At 49.4% G+C, this 23,961-nt stretch overlaps 1 protein-coding gene across 1 annotated transcript; it reads right to left on the bottom strand.

Annotated features, from left to right (window-relative positions):
• Nucleotides 1-203: 203 nt before the first annotated feature.
• Nucleotides 204-15,604, bottom strand: LOC134397267 (angiopoietin-related protein 7-like). Its single transcript, XM_063123762.1, has 6 exons — nt 15,242-15,604; nt 8,485-8,707; nt 7,086-7,223; nt 5,360-5,576; nt 3,365-3,560; nt 204-350 (listed from the first exon to the last, which is right to left on the bottom strand). The coding sequence occupies exons 1-6, from the start codon at nt 15,602-15,604 to the stop codon at nt 204-206; spliced, it is 1,284 nt and encodes a 427-aa protein (XP_062979832.1).
• Nucleotides 15,605-23,961: the final 8,357 nt, after the last annotated feature.

Raw genomic sequence — 23,961 nt, 5'->3', positions numbered from 1 at the left:
GGGAGAAGGTCCCATCGGCCCACCTTTCTGTCAAAGCCGCCTCGGTGGTGGCGTGCATCACCTGTGAAAGCCCTTATGGGCTTTATTCTGTCCACGGCTGTTGGCAGCATTCACTAGCCGAGGGAGGACCTCGCTGTGATGCATTCGTCCCATCTCAGAGCTTGTAACCCGGCTGAGATGAGCCGAGAAAAGAGACTCCAACTTCATGGGGAGAGATGGGGTCGGAACGTGCGTGGTCGGATCATCATGGTGACCTTCTTGAGGGAGTAATAGTCAGTGTCTTTCCAGGTGTACCATACCAATCCATCGGGGCCCAGAATCTTGCGGTTCTTCAGGGAGTATCGCCCCCCCTGTGAATATAACAACCAGAGCAGAAAGATGTCAGGAAGAATCATAGGATCATAGAATAGCAGAGTTGGAAGGGGCCTACAAGGCCATCGAGTCCAACCCCCTGCTCAATGCAGGAATCCACCCTAAAGCATCCCTGACAGATGGTTGTCCAGCTGCCTCTTGAAGGCCTCTAGTGAACAGACTCTAGAGAACAGACTCCTCATCACTTACGCTACTGGTTGATTCTGTCAGAGATCTGAAAAGTCTGCCCAGATGTTTTGGACTACAACTCCCATAAGCCACAGGCAACATGGCCAATGGTCAGCAATTATGGGAGTTGTTGTCCAAAACGGTTTGGAGGGTGCCAGCGTTCTAGCCCCCCCACCACCCCGTTCTAACCATTGCTCAATATTTGACACCACACTAGGAGTTGAGAGGCTCAGGTTCAAATCATGCGGTGACCTTTGGCCAGCCACCAGCTCTCAGACTAACCTTCCTCACAGGGTTGTTGTGAGGATAAAATGGGGTGTGGGAAAGAGACCCGTGTGCTCTGCTTCAGGGGAAAGGTGGACATAAATGTCATAAATAAATTTGGTCTTGTTCATGTATATGAAGATTTGTGTGTAATTCACAGAAACAGTCTTATTTCGACTTCTGGTCTTACTATTGCTATTGCTTTTATTTTAAATGTTCTTTTATGATGATGATGATGGCTGTTACTGTTAAATGTTAAGTACTATAATGTATTTACATTAATTTTGCAGATGTGTGATAACTTTGGAACTTGTAAGCAGAAAGGCAGGAAAAAATAGAATCAATAAATACAAATCTTTCTAACGGGGATTCTTTGGGACTTGTAAGCAAAAAGGCAGGAAAGAAATAGAATCAATAAATACAAATCTTTCTAACAGGGATTCTTTGGAACTAGGGAGGTTCTAGGATCAGCACTAGAACAAGTGTCAGGTGAGCTCTCCTCTCCCAGGGCCAGCTCAGAAAGTACCAGGTTGAGAATGGGTTTCCCAGTTAAAATGAACAAAACCACTAGAATCATAGAATAGCAGAGTTGGAAGGGACCTATAAGGCCATCGAGTCCAACCCCCTGCTCAATGCAGGAATCCACCCTAAAGCATCCCTGACACAGGGCTGTCCAGCTGCCTCTTGAAGGCCTCTAGTGTGGGAGAGCCCACAACCTCCCTAGGTAACTGGTTCCATTGTCGTACTGCTCTAACAGTCAGGAAGTTTTTCCTGATGTCCAGCTGGAATTTGGCTTCCTGTAACTTGAGCCTGTTATTCCGTGTCCTGCACTCTGGGAGGATCGAGAAGAGATCCTGGTCCTCCTCTGTGTGACAACCTGTTAAGTATTTGAAGAGTGCGATCATGTCTCCCCTCCATCTTCTCTTCTCCAGGCTAAACATGCCCAGTTCTTTCAGTCTCTCTTCAGAGGGCTTTGTTTCCAGACCCCTGATCATCCTGGTTGCCCTCCTCTGAACACGCTCCAGCTTGTCTGCATCCTTCTTGAATTGTGGAGCCCAGAACTGGACGCAATACTCCAGATGAGGCCTAACCAGGGCTGATGCTCAAATGGGCTTGTTTTAAAATCAGGCCTTGTTTTGCTGTCTGTGATGCCCTTGGGAGCGTGGTACGGCCTGGCAGCCCTCCCTGCATAACTCCCCCAGTTACCCAGCCTTTGCCTCCCCTTTCTCAGACCCCAAGGAAGGGAGGAGAGGGCTGTTGAGAACCATAGGTCAGTGGTTCAGCACATGTGCTGCCTGCAGAAGGCCTCAGGTTCACCCCTCTCCCGGCATCTCCAGTGAGAAGGATCAGGTAGCAGCAGGTGGGGAAGACCCTTCTCTGCCTGAGGCACCTGAGAGCAGATGCTGTTGGCCTTGAAAGGCAAGAGCGTGGCCTGGGACGAGGCAGCACCGTCTTCCATGTTCGTAGTGTGATATGGCTACAATATGGTGCGATATGGCTGCAAGAAAGGCAAATGCTATTTTGGGCTGCATTAATAGAAGTATAGCTTCCAAATCACGTGAGGTCCTGGTTCCTCTCTATTCGGCCCTGGTTAGGCCTCATCTAGAGTATTGCGTCCAGTTCTGGGCTCCACAATTCAAGAAGGACGCAGACAAGCTGGAGCGTGTTCAGAGGAGGGCAACCAGGATGATCAGGGGTCTGGAAACAAAGCCCTGTGAAGAGAGACTGAAAGAACTGGGCATGTTTAGCCTGGAGAAGAGAAGACTGAGGGGAGACATGAGAGCACTCGTCAGGGATGCTTTAAGGGAGATTCCTGCATTGAGCAAGGGGGTTGGACTCGATGGCCTTGTAGGCCCCTTCCAACTCTACTATTCTGTGATTCTAGGATTCTAGGCCTTGGGAGTGAGGCCTGGTTGCTGCAGTCAGCAGGTGCTGCAGTGGCCACTGACCGAGGAAGCAGGCTGGCATGCAGTCTAATTGGCCTTCCTACACCCTATGGCACGGGCATTGAGCAGTATGTGTATGTCAGTGCATTTCAGTGTGTGCGTGAGAGAGAGAGAGAGATAGAAAGCGAGAAAGACCATGTGTGAATGAGTGAGAAAAATGTGTGTGTGCATGAGGCAGAATGTGTGTGCACGAGGGAGAGAGTGCATGAGAAAGGGTGTGTGTGTGTGTGTGTGTGCACATGGGAGTGTGTGTGTGTGTGGCGATGGGCGTACACGAGTGCATCAGTAAGCGTGCGTTATATGCGCATGCATGCGTAGGGGGTGGCCCATGACCCGCAGCTCATCCTCAAAGGCAGACCTTGGTGGCAAAAAGGTTGTCCACCCTTGGCTTCGGGCATCCCACACTGGAGGCCCTCAAGAGGCAGCTGGACAACCATCTGCCAGGGATGCTTTAGGGTGGATTCCTGCATTAAACAGGGGGTTGGGCTAGATGGCCTTAGAGGCCCCTTCCAACTGTACTATTCTATGATTCTAAGGCCTACCGGCCTGCTAGTGTCCGCCTCTTTGGCGTGGTTTGTCCAGGCCAGGTTGGCCGGGTCGGTGGCCGCACTTACCGTGTAATACACTCCGTTGAGGTTGGAGAAGAAGCACTGGTGGTACCACCAGCCTCCGTGGGAGATGGCGGCGCAGATGTTGCCGGAGTCGGGCGTGCTGAAGCTTCTCTTGTTGTGGTACCAAGCAAACGAGTCCTCCACTGTCCCGCTGAAGCCTTCGACGTGGAGGCGGTAATAATTCACTTCATCCTCAATGCTGCAAGGCAGTACGGGACACGCTGAAAGCATCTTTAGGGGGGGATTCCAGCACATGGTTCTCCAAGCCAGAACAGCTTTTGAAGTGTCAGGCATGCGACGGGGGAACAGGAAGCATAAATGCCTCATGCTTCCTGTTTCTCAACCTCAGTCACATCCTACATGGAGAGAACGCCTGTGTCTCCCAGGGAAGGGCGAGGTAAACATCCCGATTTGGATGTGACAGAGCTGTTTTATACTCTCGGCACCTCCAAAGTCTAGAAGCAGCTGCACTGTCTGCTAAGTACCAAATTTCGTTGCTGGCATTATGGCATATAAAACTCAGAACCTACCCATACACTGCCTCCATAGTCTGTGGCCCTTCTCCGGGTGCCTCCTCTGAGGGAGGCTCGGAGGGTGGCATCACGTGAGAGGGCCTTCTCAGTGGCTGCCCCTCAACTATGGAGTGATCCCCCAGCGAGGCCCACCTGGCACCAACATTGTTGTCTTTTCGGCACCAGGTTAAGGACTTACTTGATTTCCAGGCTTTTGGCAGCATATGAAAGGCTTTTATCAGGTCATGGGATATTGTTTGGATGTGTCTGTATGTTCTGTTTATATGTTTGTAGCTGAACTCTTTTTATACTATGCAAACACTGTATTTTTAAGGTTTTTAATCTTTGTATACTGCCCAGAGAGCTTCGGCTTTTGGGCGGTATAGAAATGTAATAAATGTAATGCAACTAGGGTGACCCTATGGAAAGGAGGACAGGGCTTCTTGTATCCTAAACAGCTGTATAGAAAAGGGAATCGCAGCAGGGGTCATTGCTATGCATGCAACACTTGGTGAAATCCCCTCTTCATCACCACAGGTAAAGCTGCAGGAGCCCTGCCCTCTTTTGTATCTCTTCACTCTAGTACAACTCCTGCAGCTTTAACTGTGGCAATGAAGAGGGGATTTCACCAGGTGCTGCCTGCATACAAAGGACACCTGCTGAAATTCCCTTTTCTATGCAACTGTGAAAGGTACAGGAGCCCGGTCCTCCTTTCCATAGGGTCACCCTAAATGAATTGAATAACTTGGGACTAGGGCAGGATCAGCACTAATGCTTTATAACAGTATTGAAGTGCGCTGACAACTGTTGGGTCCAGGACATATGCCATATACCTAGGGTGACCATATGAAAAGGAGGACAGGGCTCCTGTATCTTTAACAGTTGCACAGAAAAGGGAATTTCAACAGGTGTCATTTGTATGCATGTCACACCTGGTGAAATTTCCTCTTCATCACAACAGTTAAAGCTGCAGGAGATATACTGCAGCTATACTGTGACCAGATTTAAAAGAGGGCAGGGCACCTGTAGCTTTAACTGTTGTGATGAAGAGGAAATTTCAACAGGTTCTCCATATATACAAATGACACCTGCTGAAATTCCCTTTTCTACATTACTGTTAAAGATACAGGAGCCCTGTCCTCCTTTTCATATGGTCACCCTACATGCTTTCATAGTGTTATATCCTGCTTGGTGTCGACCTGGCCCAGGTGAACTGTGGATCGCCTTCCCCGACACAGACTCATGTGATTGCTAAGATCATCAGCGAAGACATTGCTGGTGGTGCAACTTGCCTCCTCGGTAGCGGCACCCACTTTGTGTTGGCCCCTCCTCGTTGGTATGCAGGAGGTGCCAACTGTGGCACGTTTTAGGCCCCAGTTAGACATCCCCCCCTTTTCATCCGGGCCTTCCCTGGCTGACTGTGTTGCCCAGTTTGCTGTTTGTTAACCTTCCAACATTACGATTCAATCAGAAGATTCCCACCTACCTGAAGAGCTGGTAGAAGGCGTGCTTGTGCTTATTATTCCAGTCCTCCAGGTCAATGCGGAGCGAATAGTCTCCTTGGTTTGTGATCTTGTGAATGTTTTCGTTGCCCATCCAGAATTCACCGTTTAAATCTCCAAAGCCGTCTTTGTACTCATTCCACGTCCGGTTAAAGTTGACCGTACCATCCTGCCGACGCTGGATAATGGTCCAGCCCCCACCTGCCGAGGGTTACGTGAAGGCGTTAGGTTGCTAGTTGGTTACATTCCTAACGGAGCCCTCTCTGAAGGACTCAGGGCGAGAAATGTCGCTAAAGGAAGACTCCAATAAAAGGCAGAACGAAATCTCTCCGGCTCCACACAGCTATTAAAAACTCGACCAAGCCAGAAGATCTGGAGGGAATCTACACGTCGTTGTGAGGGCGCTTACATGCGTCCCCAGTGCGCCCCCACACCGACTGTGTAGACCGAGGAAGAAGAGGCGGAGGAAGAGGAGGCTGGGGAACTGGCCGCATCCTTGCCGCCTCCTCCTCCCCGCCGGCCTCCTGCTGCTGGGGTAAGAGCCACCCGGGTCGGAGAGCTCGGCTTCCGCCGAGCTCTCCGACCCGGGTGGCTCTTACCCCGGCAGCAGGAGGCTGGCAGGGAGGCGGCAGCAGTGGTGGCAAGGTGCTGCCGGTTCCCCAGCCTCCTCCTCCTCCTCCTCTTCTTCCTCGGTCTACACAGTCGTGGTGGGGGCGCACTGGGGACGCATGTAAGCGCCCTCACAACGACGTGTAGATTCCCTCCTGATGGCGCTTCTTGAAGAGGCTTAGATTTTTATGAGCTTTCGGGGAAGGAAGTTCTACCTCATTATTATTATTATTATTATTATTATTATTATTATTTATTTATTTATTTATTTATTTATTTATTTATATAGCACCATCAGTGTACATGGTGCTGTACAGAGTAAAACAGTAAATAGCAAGACCCTGCCGCATAGGCTTACAATCTAATACAATCTTTACATGCAGAGGAAGGGATGGGCCAGTCTGGCCTTAAAGGTTGCCATGGCGCATGGCTGGCTGTGGCCAGGATGTCCCAGGCAACGGCCAAATCTCTGCTCGCCCCATGAAGAACATTGCACAGCCGCCATCTTGGAACTGGCGTATATTTAGAGACCAACTTTTTGGACAAAGTCCTCACAAGGCAGGATCAATGGCTACTAGCCCTGATGGTTGTGTGCTATCTCCTGTATTGGAGGCAGTAAGCCTGTGCGCACCAGTTGCTGGGGAACATGGGCGGGAGGGTGCTGTTGCACAGTGTCTGGCCTTGTTGGTCCCTGGCCGATGGCTGGTCGGCCACTGTGTGAACAGAGTGCTGGACTAGATGGACCCTTGGTCTGATCCAGCATCAGGGCCCTTCTTAGGTTCTTATGACTACCCTATAGAAAATTACAAGACGAAGTGATATATGAAATTGCCCTAGATAATCAGATGCGCTCGAATTCAACACATCTGAGGAGCATCAGGAGGGGGAAGGCGGACTTAGACCTCTGATCCATCTCGCCCAGGAATGTCTACCCCAAGGGGGTGAAACTTCTCTGAGCCTGCGGGCCCTCAGGGGACAAAGCCAAAAGGCGTAGGCTTCTCAACTGCCTCTCCAAGGAAGAAGCAACCAGGCGGCCGACCGCCTAAGTTAGCTAAGCTGCCATGAGGAATAGCTCCCAGGAACAGTAATACAGACTCTTACCTTCGACATCCATCTCGCATAACACTTCGATGGGCAGCCCCTCCGCCGAAGGCATGATGCTGTAGATACCGGATCGCCGGACCCCGTTGTAGTAAATGGAGGCACAATCAATGGGGCAGTTCTTGGCGTGCTTGGCGTCTGAGAAAGAGACCCGGGACATGTCGTTTCGGCAGCCCCCGGGTGGCCCTTTGATCCTCCTCCCACCGGAAGCAGAAGCAACGACAAGTCAACGTTGCCTCCCATTTTATACACTCCCACCCCCCCGCTGTGGTTCCTTTTCTTGGGTCAGGTCACGTTCCCTTAGCACAGGGCATCCGAATAGCTCTGCTTACGTGGCCTCGGTGTACAATGGGACCGGAGGAGCGTGGGTGACGTGGCCTCTTTCCCACGTCAAGCCACTGCTGGCAAGCCCAGAGGGCCCAGAACAAGCTTAAAGGATTGCTGGCCCAGCACAGCTGTGCTTTTCCCTCCTCCTACGTCAGGCACCCGGGCTGGATTTGGGCTAGTGGGTGAAAGTCTTTACCGGCTAATCCCCATTTGTGGATCAACGCGAAGGGGTTCCGTTTAGCTGGTTTTCGTTAGCGGATAAAAGCCCTCATCCAAAAGGCAGAGCAAACAACATTAGAGGCCGTCCCCTATGCAGGGCCGGTGCCAGACTATTTTGCACCCTAGGCAGCTGAGCTGCTTTCACCCACCCAACCCCACCCCAGCGGACCTGGGCGCAGGGCGACATCTTGCCTGCCCAGCTGAAGCGAAGCCAGGATGCTGGGGTGGGGGCGGGTGGCTTTGGAATGGTGCGCCCGGCCGGAAGCCACTCTGGGAGAGAGATTTCCGGGCACGCCATTCAGAAGCCGCCCCCCCCCCCCGCCCCAGCGTCCTGGCTTCGCTTTGGCCAGCCGAAGCGAAGCCAGGACGCTGGGGTGGGGTGGGCCAGCAGGCGGGCGGCTTCATAACGGTGCGCCTGGAAGCCGCCCTCTCAGAGCCGCTGTGGGAGAGCGGTTTCTGTGTGCGGCGTGTGGCGCCCCCTACCTTGATGCTCTAAGCGGCTGCCTGAGTGGCCTCTATGGTAGCACCGGCCCTGCCCCTATGCTGGGAGGGGGGATCGGGGCCAAATGATGGTGGAGGCAAAGGGGGACAGGAGTCCTCTGGGTGAGCTTCAGGGGGAGGAATGCCGTTGACCTGCTCACTATTTTGGCATTTCAGATCCATAACCCCTGTTCAGACAACACGCTAAACATTTTGAGCTAAACATTATGGCTTGTGTGAACCACGACTTAATGGACCTGTCCAGACAACCCACTAAGCCGTGGCTAGGCCACTAACCCGTGCACAGCAAGTGGCTGGTGAGCTTGTTTAAACCGTGGTTAGGAGAAGTAACGCAGGTGTGCCGTAGAGTCACCTGGGTAGTGCATCTCCTGCTGCAGCCGCATCTCTGCCGGGATCAGGCAGCCGGGGTTGTGCCGCACCCACTCCATCAGCAAGGAGACGTTGTGCACCTGGGCCTGCATGTCGTACAGCAGCGTGGCCTGCATGTGCTGCAAGGCGCTGGCCTCGTGGTAGTGCTGCTCCAGTTCCTGCACCCGCTGCTCCACCGTGGAGTTCCGGCTGGCTTTCTCTTCGTGCTTCGCGCAGAGGAGGGGAATTGGGCAGCGGGGGACAGAAAGGAAAAGGAAGATGAGCTCCCCGGAGGGGGTTGCCGCTGCATCATACTCAACTTTCTTATGAACTCTGGTCTGTCTCCAGAACATCTAGGTGAGTCTCTTTCTGTGCTGGGCTGCGGGCCCTTGGCCAGAGCCCAACTATGCTTCCCTCCGTCCGTCCCCCGCTCTCTCTCTCTCTCTCTCTCTTTATATGTGTAGATAGATGCCCCCACCCCTGCAGCAGTACACAGCACAATACCCAATTTATTAGCCTCAGCTGATATCCACAGAATACTGAACTGGCAAAGAACAGTGTTGTCATTATCATGTTGGACTTTGGCGGGAGAGACCTTTGCTATTATCATGTTGGACTTTGGCAGAGGAGACCTGCGCTTGCATGAGAATCATAGAATCATAGAATAGCAGAGTTGGAAGGGGCCTACAATGCCATCGAGTCCAACCCCCGGCTCAATGCAGGACATGCACAACATGTCCCCAAATAGCGTAAGACCAAGAGCTCAAGAATCATAGAATCATAGAATAGCAGAGTTGGAAGGGGCCTACAATGCCATCGAGTCCAACCCCCGGCTCAATGCAGGACATGCACAACATGTCCCCAAATAGCGTAAGACCAAGAGCTCAAGAATCATAGAATCATAGAATAGCAGAGTTGGAAGGAGCCTACAAGGCCATCAAGTCCAACCCCCTGCTCAATGCAGGAATCCACCCTAAAGCATCCCTGACAGAGGGTTTTCCAGGAGTTTTCCTGGAGTTTATTTCCCCAGCACGAGAGAGAAGCATTTTACCTCGGCGTCAACAAACCAGGCCAAGCAGTTCCCGTCTCCATCAGGAGCAGGCCTTTTGTAAAGAGAACCTGGTCTTCAGTGCTCATTCAGGACCAAGCCACCCAAAATACTTTGGCATTATAATAGGGGTTGGCTTGCAACTGGATATTGCTGCTGAGGGAATTCACCTGCACCGTCCCACCTGCAGCTACTGCAAGGATGGGAACTAAGGTCAGAGAGAAAGTCGAGATGGGTGGGTGGTGGGTGGCAGACAACAGCATCATCCCTGCTGATCAAAAAGTCCTAGTGCTTCGACCCTGAGGGTCCTGGCTCCACTACACCACTGCTAGAGGCTCACTGTTATAGGAGGGGCCCACCTTTCCAAGGCCCTGTCAAGGCTTGCATCATATCTGGCCATGTTCCACTCCCACCACCAAGTGATCCACGTGGCAGGGGAAGAGTGGCCAGATGCAACAGGTTGAATAGGGTGACCCTATGGAAAGGAGGACAGGGCTCCTGTACCTTTAACAGTTGCATAGAAAAGGGAATTTCAGCAGGTGTCCTTTGTATATATGGGGAACCTGGTGAAATTCCCTCTTCATCACACCAGTTAAAGCTGCAGGAGCTATACTAGAGCGACCAGATTTAAAAGAGGGCAGGGCTCCTGCAGCTTTAACTGTGGTGATGAAGAGGGAATTTCACCAGGTTCTCCATATATACAAATGACACCTGCTGAAATTCCCTTTTCAAAACAACTGTTAAAGATACAGGAGCCCTGGTGGGAATCTACACTGATGTTATTGTAACGTTTTGAATGGGTTACTGTGATGCACAGTGTCATGTGACCCTGGGTCTCTAACGTTGTAAATGACTCGTACTTACAGGTTCTATTTCTTAGTTCCAGCGTGGCTACAGATTCATGTGCCTCGTTCTACTGGTAATTTTCCTCTCCCTTTCTCAGAGCTGCTGGGTTCCGCCCACTTCCTGTTCTCCTTCCTTCGCCCCGTTTGCTGTCTTATCTGCTACAGCAGATAAACCACACCAGCCTTATACTGTGCAATCACTGACAATTGCATGCAAAGGACTCAGAAGTTTTCCACCTTAGAATCTGCTTTGATTGTGAAGTACTCCCAGGCATCCTGCCTTAATTGTGCTCCTTTTGCAAAAGATTCGCCCGAGCCGCTGCTGTGGGCGCAGGAGCAGGATTTTAAACAAATGCTTACATCTGCAAATTGGGTCATCGGTTGATTTTTTATGATTTTTTTTTAACATTTCCCCCCTCTTTGCAAAGGAGCTGAGGAGTGCTCAAAGGATCGCTGTAGCTCCATGCAGGAAAATTAACAAGGGTCTCTGCTCCCAGTCCAAAACAGGGCTGCTGCTAAAACTTTTCAAGTTGGTCACCCATCCAAACCCTGACCAGACCCAACCCAGCTTAGCTTTAGCAAAGTGGCTGGCTCCTATGCATTCAGGCAATTTCCTGAGACTTGCATTAAGATGTTTTGGGAGGAGGTTTGTGTGTGCTTATGACTATTGCCCTGCCCTGCCCTGCCCTGCCCTGCCCTGCTCTGTTCTGCTCTGCTGGCTAGGAATGAGGCAGGCAGTGGGCCGAGCAAACCCAGCAGCTCTGCTACTCTCAGAGAAGAGGGAGAACAACCGAAAGGATTTAACAATGTGCCCTGCAGTAACGTTACAGCTAAACGTAAGTCACGCTAGTGTGCCCCGTGATACAGAGAACCGATACAGAGAACCACTTTTGAAAGGGACACTAGCAATGTTACAAGACTAGTGTAGATTCGGCCCTGTCCTCCTTTTCATATGGTCACCCTAGGGTTGAACAATGGGTAAAAGACCCTGTTCAGACAACATGCTAAGCCATGCTGGTTAAGCATTTAGAGCTAAACATTATGGCTCAGCGTGCTTTAGGGTGGATTCCTGCAATGAGTAGGGGTTGGACTCGATGGCCTTATAGGCCCCTTCCAACTCTACTATTCTATGATTCTATGTGAACCATGACTTAGTGTGCCTTGGGAACAATTCCTAACCATGGTGGCTCCATAACCATGGTTAAACGCACTCACTGAACATTTGGTTCTTTGCCTAACCATGGCCCGATGTGATTCACCTGCAATGGACATGCTTGCTGGGAGGGGGGGGAATGGGGGTGGGCAGCATCTCTGGGGATAATATGAGATAAATCAATTGACACTGCACATTCCCAATATGAAATATTGTCTTGAGACTGGTGCCTTTAAGAGCGGCTGCCGGTCAAGGTGGGCGCTGGTGGCAGAAGTGGGGTGGTGAGAGATCAGTGATCTTATATTAGGCAACCAGCTGTGGTATCAGGTAATTCCCATTAGAGGTTTATCTGGAAAATAACAAAGAGACTCTGAAGAGAATTAAAGGGAGAACAATTGAGATTCTCGGATTTTGTGCTGTGAGAGGCTTTCTGACAATGGGAAATATAGCAGCAAAAAAAAAAGGTTGATAGCATCTTTGAATATCTCTACGTTAAGGGGGAAATCACAATGTTTACCCAGGGCTTTGTGCTTTCTGCTTCTTTTGCGTGATTGTTATGGGCTGCATTACACGGGCGGATATGGGAGACCACATACTTTGAATTGAATACATCCCCTCCATTCAGTGCTCCATTCAGTGCTGTTAAGACAGCACCATGTGTCTCAGATTGAGGGAAGATTGAGGGGAGACATGATAGCCCTCTTCAAATACTTAAAAGGTTGTCACACAGAGGAGGGCCAGGATCTCTTCTCGATCCTCCCAGAGTGCAGGACACGGAATAACAGGCTCAAGTTAAAGGAAGCCAGATTCCAGCTGGACATCAGGAAAAACTTCCTGACTGTTAGAGCAGTACAACAATGGAATCAGTTGCCTGGTGAGGTTATGGGCTCTCCCACACTAGAGGCCTTCAAGAGGCAGCTGGACAAACATCTGTCAGGGATGCTTTAGGGTGGATTCCTGCATTGAGCAGGGGGTTGGACTCCATGGCCTTGTAGGCCCCTTCCAACTCTGCTATTCTATGATTCTATGATCTAGTGGTGGAAGATCCTGCTTTTTCCAGATATTACCACATTAAAAGTGGTTCTTTTCATAGCGGGATTTCCAGGGGATAGCATGGGAGATGTCCTGGTCAATGATGACATCATGTAATGGACCTGAAAACCTTCATGAGTGCTCAATCCATGAAGGCAATAAATCACTCATTTAGAGGAGCCCTTTGACACAAACCCCAACAGACAGACACAAATTAAAATGAAGCACAATCCTGTGAGACATTCTCCTGCACAAACTCCTTTCAAATGTGTAGAACGAATCATTTCAACGAATCATTTAAACGGGGCTTCTATGGCAGAATTCTCCATTAATCGATAGCACGTAACGATACTTGCGTAGTGTCAAAAGATCAGGCTGTCTCTAAGCTCCAGTTCTTAAAGGCACCCCTACTGAGCCCACCTGTAGGCATAGCAGTTCCCTTCTGTACAGCTTGTGCAGGAGATATTCCCCAAAGCAGCTTGAGCTCGAAGGGATTTTTGCTATTCATACTGTGAGTGTTGGTGCTTTCATGCCTAGATAGAAGCAGCCAGTTTTATGCAGACGCAAACTGCAGGAATCTGGGTGCAGACCGTCTCAGTAAATAAATTTTGAGCGCTACTGTTTGGCCAAGATTTATGGATCTTAATAAAAGCGAAATATTCTTGCTTTCAGGTTCCCCTTCGCTGCTCAATAATCCATCAACATATCTGAAGAGCAGCGCTGATCTCATTCTCTATTTGGCAGAGGCCAGGGTGGGGTGTGTGTGTGTGTGTGTGGAGGGGGCACAGTTTTCTATTTTTGTTTCCTCCTTCCAGTCACTAAAGTATTAAAGAGTATAGAATCATAGAACAGCAGAGTTGGAAGGGACCTACAAGGCCATCGAGTCCAACCCCCTGCTCAATGCAGGAATCCACCCTAAAGCATCCCTGACAGAGGGTTGTCCAGCTGCCTCTTGAAGGCCTCCAGCGTGGGAGAGCCCACAACCTCCCTAGGTAACCGATTCCATTGTCGTACTGCTCTAAGAGTCAGGAAGTTTTTCCTGATGTCCAGCTTTCAGATACCGCTGAAAGCTGAAAGCGAGGAAACCCTTTGGGGCAGCATTCCAGTGCGATATGGCTGCAAGAAAGGCAAATGCTATTTTGGGCTGCATTAATAGAAGTATAGCTTCCAAATCTCGTGAGGTACTGGTTCCTCTCTATTCGGCCCTGGTTAGGCATCTAACAGTACTGCTTTAATAGTCAGGAAGTTTTTCCTGATGTCCAGCTGGAATTTGGCTTCCTTTAACTTGAGCCCGTTATTCCGTGTCCTGCACTCTGGGAGGATTGAGAAGAGATCCTGGCCCTCCTCTTTGTGACAACCTTTTAAGTATTTGAAGAGCTGGACAACCATCTGTCAGGGATGCTTTAGGGTGGGTTCCTGTATTGAGCAGGGGGTTGGACTCGATGGCCTTGTAGGCCCCTTCCAACTCTGCTATTCTATGATTCTATGATTCTATAAGTGCTATCATGTCTCCCCTCAATCTTCTCTTCTCCAGGCTAAACATGCCCAGTTCTTTCAGTCTCTCTTCATAGGGCTTTGTTTCCAGACCCCTGATCATCCTGGTTGCCTTCCTCTGAACATGCTCCAGCTTGTCTGCGTCCTTCTTGAAGTGTGGAGCCCAGAACTGGACGCAATACTCTAGATGAGGCCTAACCAGGGCCGAATAGAGAGGAACCAGGACCTCACGTGATTTGGAAGCTATACTTCTATTAATGCAGCCCAAAATAGCATTTGCCTTTCTTGCAGCCACATCGCACTGTTTGCTCATATTCAGCTTGCGATCTACAACATTTCCAAGATCCTTCTCGTTTGTAGTATTATCTATTCCTTTTTCTTTCATGAATGAACTTTAAAAAACCCTGTCTTTCACGTGTAGATTAATCAACTCAATCTTTAGTGATTAATCTTTTAGTGATTAAATCACTAAAAGATCACTGCAGCTGGGGAAGCTATGAGTTAGGCACGTATTTATCATCTGAAGGTTTTTTTTATCTTTATGGTTCTGGCCTTGCAAAAAGGCACCCATCTTGACCTTTTGGCAGTATGAACATATATTGACATGTAATCAATTAATTCATCAGTTAGTTAAAAGGCAGGTGATGGATCAAATAAATTGAGTGAGAGCCAATGTCTGGATTCTGAGGAGAGGGCACTTGGGAGACAGTGTGGTGCAGTGGTTAAAGCACCCTTCCCCAACCTGGTAGCCTTGAGATCTGTTGGACTGCACCTTCCATCAGCTGGGAATGATGGAAGGCTCAGACCAACACGTCTTGAGGGCACACAACTGGGGAAGGCTAGGTTAAAGTGTTGGACTAGGAATATTGGTGAGATCTGGGTTCAAGTCCATACACAATGAATGAAGCCCACTGGGTCTCAGATGAACCTACCTCACAGGGTTGTTGTGAAGAGTAAAATAGGGGAGGGAAACCATGTAGCTTGAGCTACTTGGAGGAAAGATGGGATACGAATATCATAAATAATAACATGTGGACCCTGTAACAAAATGCTTGACAGGGGTGGGCGCTGAGGGCCAAGATGGCTTTGGGGGATGCATTGGGCTGGCGAGGGAATCCTGCTCCCTGGGATCCCCATGGCCTCCTCAGAGGGACGGGTTCATTTGCCCTTTTCCCACCGAGAGACTCACCTGCAGCTCCAGGACCTTGATGCGATGCCGATGGTTTCTCAGCTCCTCCTGCAGCTCCGAGATGAGCTCCCGTAACTCCAGGATCTGCTGCTTCCGCTCCTCGTTCTCGTGGAGCCAATAGGAGACTTCGTCCGTGCAGCGGAACATATCCGGGCACCGCTGCTCGTCCAGCTGTGGCAGAGTGGCGATGATTTTGCACCGGCCGTTGGGCAGGACCTGGTTGCTGTATTCCCCGCACTGGATGAGGCCTGGGCTGCCTTGGTGGGCGTCGTCCCCACTCATCCCGTCACCGGGGGCTGCCAGGGGGCTCTGCAGCGAGTGGCGGTTCAGGAGGGCCAGGAAGAGGAGACACCGTACCGCCATCCTTTGGGGTCCTGGAAGGAGCGAGAACTTCATGGTGCCAGCAGTGGGAATAAGCCAGGGCCGCGAGGATCTATGGCTCTGCCCGTCATTCAGATGGTGCCCAATGTGGAGAAGTCCGCTCGGTGCAAGCCACAGACACTGCGGTGGCTTGAACAGAGAGTCGTCAGCTGCACGGGAGATCCCAGGAGCGAATGTGCGGCCGCCATAAGGGTGACCAGGGACACGACTGAACCGGCGCACGTCAAGAAGGAGACCCAGAAAATACGATCAAGAGAACGGCAAGCGCCCAAGGTTACTGCCTTCACACGCCTCTCTGTGACTGTGCCTGGCATGAAATGAGGCCGGGCCAGCCGAGATTTCAGTGTCCTGCTCACAACTTCTTGGAGGTCATGTGCTTATAATGCCCAGGTTTCCTTTGGAGCCCACCAAATGCCTTGCTTGCAGTTGGGGAGTCTCTTGGAGGCTGGCACCTTAAAACACGTGCAGGGAAAGCTTCTATGGCACCCAGGTTTCAGGACCACGTACAGATCCTCCAGCATGTGGTTGGCTGATGAAGGCGGCAACAATATGGGCAGATACCTCACAAGGTTGCTTTTCCATCCTCGTTCACGGTGCCCGTCACAAGCAGCTTGTCTGTTTTAGGCAATTCCCACTTTTCTTTCCGTCTCCTGAAAATTGAGAAAACAAGCCAGTGCCTTACAATCTAGAGCAGGGTTAGGAGACCTGGTGGCTTCCAGGTCTTTTGGACTGCCATTCCCATAACCCCCAGCCAGCATGGGCAATGGTTAGGGATTATGGGAGTTGTAGTCCAAAAACATCTGGCAGTCACAACGTTGCCTCCCCTTGATCTGGGGTCTGCAGGTGCTGAAATCGTTATTTGCGATGTTGTATCATTTCAAACAAGGGGTGATGATGAAGATAAGAAATGGCACGAAAAGCCGCTGCTGGAATCAAAGAGGAAAACTCATTGTTGAACTCTGGAAGAATGCAGATTTGGCCCGTGTGCAAAAATATTGGGAGGGCGGGACAGTGCCGCTCTGATCATTTCGTGACAGTAAAAGGTTTAAAAACACCCTTAATGAGAAGGTAACTTTTTCAGTTTCATGACAACTCTCTGCATACATGGACATCCTTATAGCTGCATCTCACCTTTCCATGTGACTTAACGGAGGACTTGCACAGCGACACTGCTTGGGCAACAGTGCCCGGCTCCTGCCACTGCTGTCTGCCCAAAGCTCACCTTCTTTGATTCCGTTTTTACACTTTAAGAACTGGTGCCCGATGTCGGCTTTTTCTCCCCTCTGACCTCCCCAAACTGCTTTCCTTTGGTGTCATGACTTTTCGATTGCAAGCCTGCACAATAAAGCCTCTTGCTTTATTGACTGTCTGCATGTGAGCCATTTCAGCCAAACAGCGGGACAAAAATGCTTCCAATAACTGAATAACTCAATAATTAAATAAATGTCCCACTGCAAAAGGAACTCTTCTGTTTGCAGTGGAACATCTCCCTACTTACTCACTCACTCACTCACTCACTCACACTGCTGGGTAAAAAACCGGGACACTTGGGAGTCCTGTGCATTTCTCATTGCCTGCCTGTCCGGAATCATCCCTTGCAGGGGATCCTGGACTGATTCTGACCCAGAACAAACTCCAGAGTGAAAGGGGGTGGGAAGGTGGGGGCGCCCATAACCCACAAGGGTGGACCCAGCAAAGAGGAAGGAGGCCAAACTTACCTGCCCAAGGACCAGCCTCTCGGCAACCTTACGTGACACAGCGATGAGCACGCCGGGTACCAGAGAAACGAAAGGGTGCTTGGAAGGAGCGCACGAGGCTTATCCCACCTGATCCTCTCACTGGACTATAAATAGCCTTGGAGGGACCTTCTGAGTCAATTCCCAAGAAGGAGGACAGCATCGGAGGCCCAGACTGACCTTCAGGAGTTTTATCAGCATGCAAAAGATTATGCCGCAGGGCCAAGCTGTTCTTATTCCTGGGTGGGGGGAGAGGAGAGGGGCCTTAAGGGCAAGGCAGCCTATTGACAGGTGGAAGGTGGGGGGGAGGAGGAAAAGGGATGTCATAAGAGGCTTCCTCTTCCTCCTTTGCTCATTGGCTGAGGGCAGATCCAAGTGATGTCCACATTAGGACACCCCTCCCCATTCGAACCCATCACCTTCTGGTTTCCTCCTGCTGTTGCACTGCTCACTCGCCGCCCCCCCCAAGGATCTTGTTCCTCTGGAAAAGGTGCAGAGAAGGGCAACCGGAATGACCAAGGGCCTGGAGCAAGGGCCCTGGAAGACTTGGCGGTTTTGGGAACCGCCCAGAGAGCTTCGTCTATTGGGCGGCATAAAAATGCAACGAATGAATAAATAAATAAAACGTGGCAGGGATTTGGGCTGCCGCTGTTTAGCTCAGAAAAAAAAGCCGAGTGAGGGGAGACACGAGGGAGGGGGGTGCAGCGTTATGAACAGTGTGGAGAAAGAGGACAGGGAGAGATTTTTCTCCTTCTGTCGTAACACTAGAACTAGGGTGACCCTATGGAAAGGAGGACAGGGCTCCTGTACCTTTCACAGTTGCATAGAAAAGGGAATTTCAGCTGGTGTCAGTATATATGGGGAATTTCAGTATATATGGGGAACCTGATGAAACTCCCTCTTCATCACAACAGTTAAAGCTGCAGGTGCCCTGCCCTCTTTTAAATCTGGTCACTCTAGTATAGCTCCTGCACTGTTAACTGCGGTGATGAAGAGGGGATTTCCACAGGTTCCCCATATATACAAATGACACCTGCTGAAATTCCCTTTTCTATGCAACTGTTAAAGATACAGGAGCCCTGTCCTCCTTTTCATAGGGTCACCCTAGGTACCATGCAGGGCTTCAGAAATGGCGCCCACATCCAGTGAGCCCGACAGGACCCAAAGGCTGCCATAATGAGGCTATAGGTCAGCCTTCCCCAACCTGGCACCTTCCAGGTGTGTTGGACCGCAGTTCCCGTCATCTCCAGACAGCATGATGGGAGTTGTAGTCCAACACAACAGGGGGCCCCAGGTTGGGGAAGGCTGGTCTAAGGATATGCCACTGAAGCAAGGGCATATTCTTTCCATATTTACAGAGGTCTCCTCTTCTCTCCCCTTCCTCTGTGCTTTGCCCAGTGACTAAGTGGGGCCTGAACTCTGAAAGGTGCGCTGCACATTGGTGGTGCTGCATTGCTGTTGTAGAGCTGGAAAATGTGCAGAAAGGGGCAACTAAAATGTTCTCCCCTATGAGGGAAGGTTACAACAGCAGGGGTTGTTCAGCTTAGAGGTGTACAAAATCGTGTATGGTGTGGAGAACGTGGAGAGGGAGACATTTTTCTTCCTCTCTCCAAATACTAGATACTAGGGTCATATCCCATGAAGCTGAGTGGCGGGAGATTCAGGACAGATGAAAGGAAGGACTTCTCCCCATAGCTCATAGTTAAACTGTGGAATTCGCTACCACAAGCCATAGTGATGGCCACCAATTTGGATGGCTTTAAAAGGGGGTTGGATAAATACTTGCCTATGTGCTACGCCAGTATCAGAGGCCATAAGGTTTGGGAGGGGGCTGTTGCACCTGTGTCCTGCTTTTGGATTCCTGGCTGGCAGCTGGTTGGCCACTGTGTGAACAAGGTGCTAGACTAGATGGACCCTTGGTCTGATCCATCACATCTCCTCCTCCTCCTCCTCCTCCTCCTCCTCCTCCTCCTCCTCCTCCTCCTTCTCCTTCTCATTCTCATTCTCATTCTTCTCATTCTTAACTGCACACACATTTTACTCTTTTCTGTTCCACTGAGCTGCACAGAAGTCACCTTTTACTCCTTACCTACTAGGGCACAGATCCATCCTCCATGGATATTTTAAAAGCCACCTAATGGCCGCAACACACATCTTGAGAGGGTGAATTAAAATGATGCACATTCTGACCCATTCTACTGCAGGCATAACCCCCTCTCCCCAGCGCTGGGCTATATAGTTCTAATACGCACAACTATCTTGTGTATTTATGGCTAATCTTCCTCCTCCATTAACTACAAGTGGTTAGGTCAACATGTTTGCCCTATATAATGAAATCCATTACCATCACCTTTCACTTCAACCCTAGAATTGCATCTCCATCCTTTCAAAGGAACTCATTTCTTCAGACTGAATCCCACTTAGGAGACATTTGTCATTTCGGTGTTTAGGATCCGAAATAGATTTGACCCTCGGCTCCTGCACTCTCCGGCTTCCTTGCTTCCCCCGATTAAGCACACAAAATGTTATTGCTATCAATGAGAGTCAGAAAGGCTCTTAGCCCCTGCCCCAACAGCTCCTATTTTTAATTAAAAGCTCACGAAGCATTTGAGGCTCCGCTCCAGCATGCAAGCAGGTGACTGTCCACTCCAGTCAGACTTAGCTAGCAAATCTACCTCTCCAGGGAAGCAAAAATGGATATTTCCCCTTCCTTCAATTACGCTCTAAGTTGTTTGGGCAGCATTTAGCAGAGAGGAAAAAATAAATAAATGAAATCAATGTAATTGGGCAGCAAATTTCACCAATAATGGCTCTCTGAGAGTTTTTAATCAAATGGAAAAGTCCTCCAGAAAGGTCAAGGACCAGAAGTTGTTTTCCTCTGAGTCTTCGCCATCTCCCTAAATTGCCCATGCCATTTCTAGTGGCAGGCACACTGGAGACATGCAGCAAGTAGACATAAAAAACAGCCTTGCTAGGCTGAACTCAAGCAAGTCTCTAGTTCTCAGAATACTACTAACGAGAAGGATCTTGGAATTGTTGTAGATCACAAGCTGAATATGAGCCAACCGTGCGCTATGGCTGCAAGCAAGGCAAATGCTATTTTGGGCTGCATTAATAGAAGTATAGCTTCCAAATCACGTGAGGTACTGGTTCCTCTCTATTCGGCCCTGGTTAGGCCTCATCTAGAGTATTGCGTCCAGTTCTGGGCACCACACTTCAAGAGGGATGCAGACAAACTGGAGTGTGTTCAGAAGAGGGCAACCAGGATGATCAGGGGTCTGGAAACAAAGCCCCATGAAGAGAGGCTGAAAGAACTGGGCATATTTAGCCTGGAGAAGAGAAGATGGAGGGGAGACATCATAGCCCTCTTCAAATACTTAAAAGGTTGTCCCACAGAGGAGGGCCAGGATCTCTTCTCGATCCTCCCAGAGTGCAGGACACGGAATAACGGGCCCAAGTTAAAGGAAGCCAGATTCCAGCTGGACATCAGGAAAAACTTCCTGATTGTTAGAGCAGTACGACAATGGAATCAGTTACCTAGGGAGGTTGTGGGCTCTCCCACACCAGAGGCCTTCAAGAGGCAGCTGGACAACTCTCTGTCAGGGATGCTTTAGGGTGGATTCTTGCATTGAGCAGGGGTTGGACTCGATGGCCTTGTAGGCCCCTTGCAACTCTGCTATTCTGTGATTCTATGATTCATGCTAGCAGGGAAAACTCAAAGAGCCTTTCTACACAAGGCTTTTATTGTGCTTCTGATTGCTCATGCATGATAGTTTGCAGGTCCTTTACAGTGCACCTTTCCCATGCTTTGCAACCATTATCACGTTTTGTTTTGTCTTCCTTCATGGGGAATGTGCGGTATTTTTTTCTCTTCTGAATGGCCCTCTAATGCCATAGAATCTTGTGCAATTCCACAATACCACAGTGCCACTGAGTGGTTGTATAATGGAACATATAGAAAGGCAAAGAAAGAAACCCTTTTATGTAGGAACGTCCAAATTGTGCTTTCCCCAACCTGGTGCTGCTCTCCAGATGTGTTGGACTGCAATTCATTCCCAGCCAACATGGCCAAATGCCAGAGGTGGCAAAGGCTGTTCAGCTGGAATTCCAAAAGCGGAAGGGAAGATTCCAGCTGTGGGTGGAGTTAAAGCAACATGGGTGGAGCCAGATACATTCATATCCATTTGGGCCTTTACCTAACCCTGGAACTTAATGCTGCTTAAGGAAATGGGGAGCACAGCACAATACTTTTTTGTACACGCTCTTTCCCTGAGCAGCAGGGCTGGCACCAGGTTCGAGGGGCCTCCGGGCAGCGCTGCCCTGATGGCCCCCTCTGAGAGGTTACTAGGAGGAGGGCCTTAAGGATCATAGACGTATCATAGAATAGCAGAGTTGGAAGGGGCCTACAAGGCCATGGAGTCCAACCCCCTGCTCAAGGCAGGAATCCACCCTAAAGCATCCCTGACAGATGGTTGTCCAGCTGCCTCTTGAAGGCCTCTAGTGTGGGAGAGCCCACAACCTCCCTAGGTCACTGGTTCCATTGTCGTACTGCTCTAACAGTCAGGAAGTTTTTCCTGATGTCCAGCTGGAATCTGGCTTCCTTTAACTTGAGCCCGTTATTCCGTGTCCTGCACTCTGGGAGAATTGAGAAGAGATCCTGGCCCTCCTCTGTGGGACAACCTTTTAAGTATTTGAAGAGTGCTATCATGTCTCCCCTCCATCTTCTCTTCTCCAGGCTAAACCTGCCCAGTTCTTTCAGTCTCTCTTCATAGGGCTTTGTTTCCAGACCCCTGATCATCCTGGTTGCCCTCCTCTGAACACGCTCCAGCTTGTCTGTGTCCTTCTTGAATTGTGGAGCCCAGAACTGGACGTAATACTCTAGATGAGGCCTAACCAGGGCCGAATAGAGAGGAACCAGTACCTCATGTGATTTGGAAGCTATACTTCTATGAATGCAGCCCAAAATAGCATTGGCCTTTCTTGCAGCCATATCACACTGTTGGTTCTCGTTTGTAGTATTGCTGAGCCAAGTGTCCCCCATCTTGTAACTGTGCATTTGGTTTCTATTTTCTAAATGTAGAACTTGGCATTTATCCCTATTCAATTTCATCCTGTTGTTTTCAGCCCAGCACTCCAGCCTATCAAGATCACTCTGAAGTTTGTTTCTGTCTTCCAGGGTATTAGCTATCCCACCCAATTTGGTGTCATCTGCAAATTTGATCAGCGTTCCCTGCACCTCCTCGTCCAAATCATTCATAAAAATGTTGAAGAGCACTGGGCCCAGGACTGAGCCCTGCGGCACCCCACTCGTTGCCTCTCCCCAGTTTGAGAAGGTTCCATTGATAAGTACTCTTTGAGTCCGGTTCTGTAGCCAACTGTGAATCCACCTAATAGTTGTGACAGTAAACAGCAGCAGAGAGATGGGCAGCCGGGCGTCATGCCATGCTGGATGAGGCACCTGTGACTGCCACATTTCCAGAATGTCTCTTGGAACTATTTTTTAAAAAAGGGTTTTAAAAATGAAAAATGAAACAATCAGCAATCAGAAAATTGTTGGAGAGGTTGTGGGGTTAAAGGAACGTATTTGCATATGTGGTGGGAATGTAACTATGTTCAGAAATTGTGGAAGATGGTGTTTTTGGAGATTGAAGAAATTGTGGAAATGAAGATAGAACGAACACCAAAAGTTGCATTGCTGTCACTATTTGAAGAAGATTTTAAATGTAAAAAGGAAACTAAGGAACTGATAACGAATTTGTTGATTGCAGCAAGATTGATTTTAGCTCGGAACTGGAAGATTCAAGGGGAATATTCTATTGAAGAATGGTATAAAGAAGTATGGGATATAGCTATTAATGATAAATTGACAAGTAATATTAAATGGAGAAGAGGTATAGCTAAATCAAATGATTTTGAAGGAATTTGGAAACAGTTCCTAATATTTGTGTTTTCTAAGGGAAGTGGGAAACCACCAGCAGAAGAAAGTATGAGATTCTGGAATCAGGAATGAGATCCCGAGGTGGGGGGTGCACTTGTAGGTTATTTTGATTATGTTATTAAGATAAGATTTTGTATTCAAATTGAACATTAAGTAGTATGTTGTTGTTGTTGTTGTTGTTTTTATGTGAATGTAAATATGTATGTTTAAGTATTGTAGAAAATAAAAAAAAATTATAAAAAAAAAAAAAGAAAAATGAAAAGGAGGTTGGCATCAGCATTTGCTCCCCTGCTGCTCACCACCAGCCAGTGATGGGTGCAGACTCTGGCCCTGTTGGGTACTGGCAGGTGCTGGATTTCGTTGCTAGCCCTGAAGCATATAGTTTTTATTCCAAGGGAAGGTGCTGGAGTTCTTTTTAAAAAATTCTGGGCTGGGGCTGGGAATGTCAGAGTTTGTGCATAAAATCCTGGCTGCCTTCCAGATCTCAGTTATCCCCCCCCCCCCCCTGCCGGTTCCCTATGTGTCAGTCCTGGTTGCTGGAGCAGTTTAGAACAAGCTCATTAATGCTTGTTTTGCTGCTGGGTCATGAGACAGAAAAGTGTGTCGTCCTGTGACCTTTTCATCGCTGACTTCCCTCCACCCCCTGGAATAATTTCCAATTGTTT

This window comes from Elgaria multicarinata, chromosome 4 (assembly GCF_023053635.1).
Source record: "Elgaria multicarinata webbii isolate HBS135686 ecotype San Diego chromosome 4, rElgMul1.1.pri, whole genome shotgun sequence".
Classification (NCBI taxonomy): Eukaryota; Metazoa; Chordata; class Lepidosauria; order Squamata; family Anguidae; genus Elgaria; species Elgaria multicarinata.
This window is presented reverse-complemented; position numbering and strand designations above follow the sequence as displayed.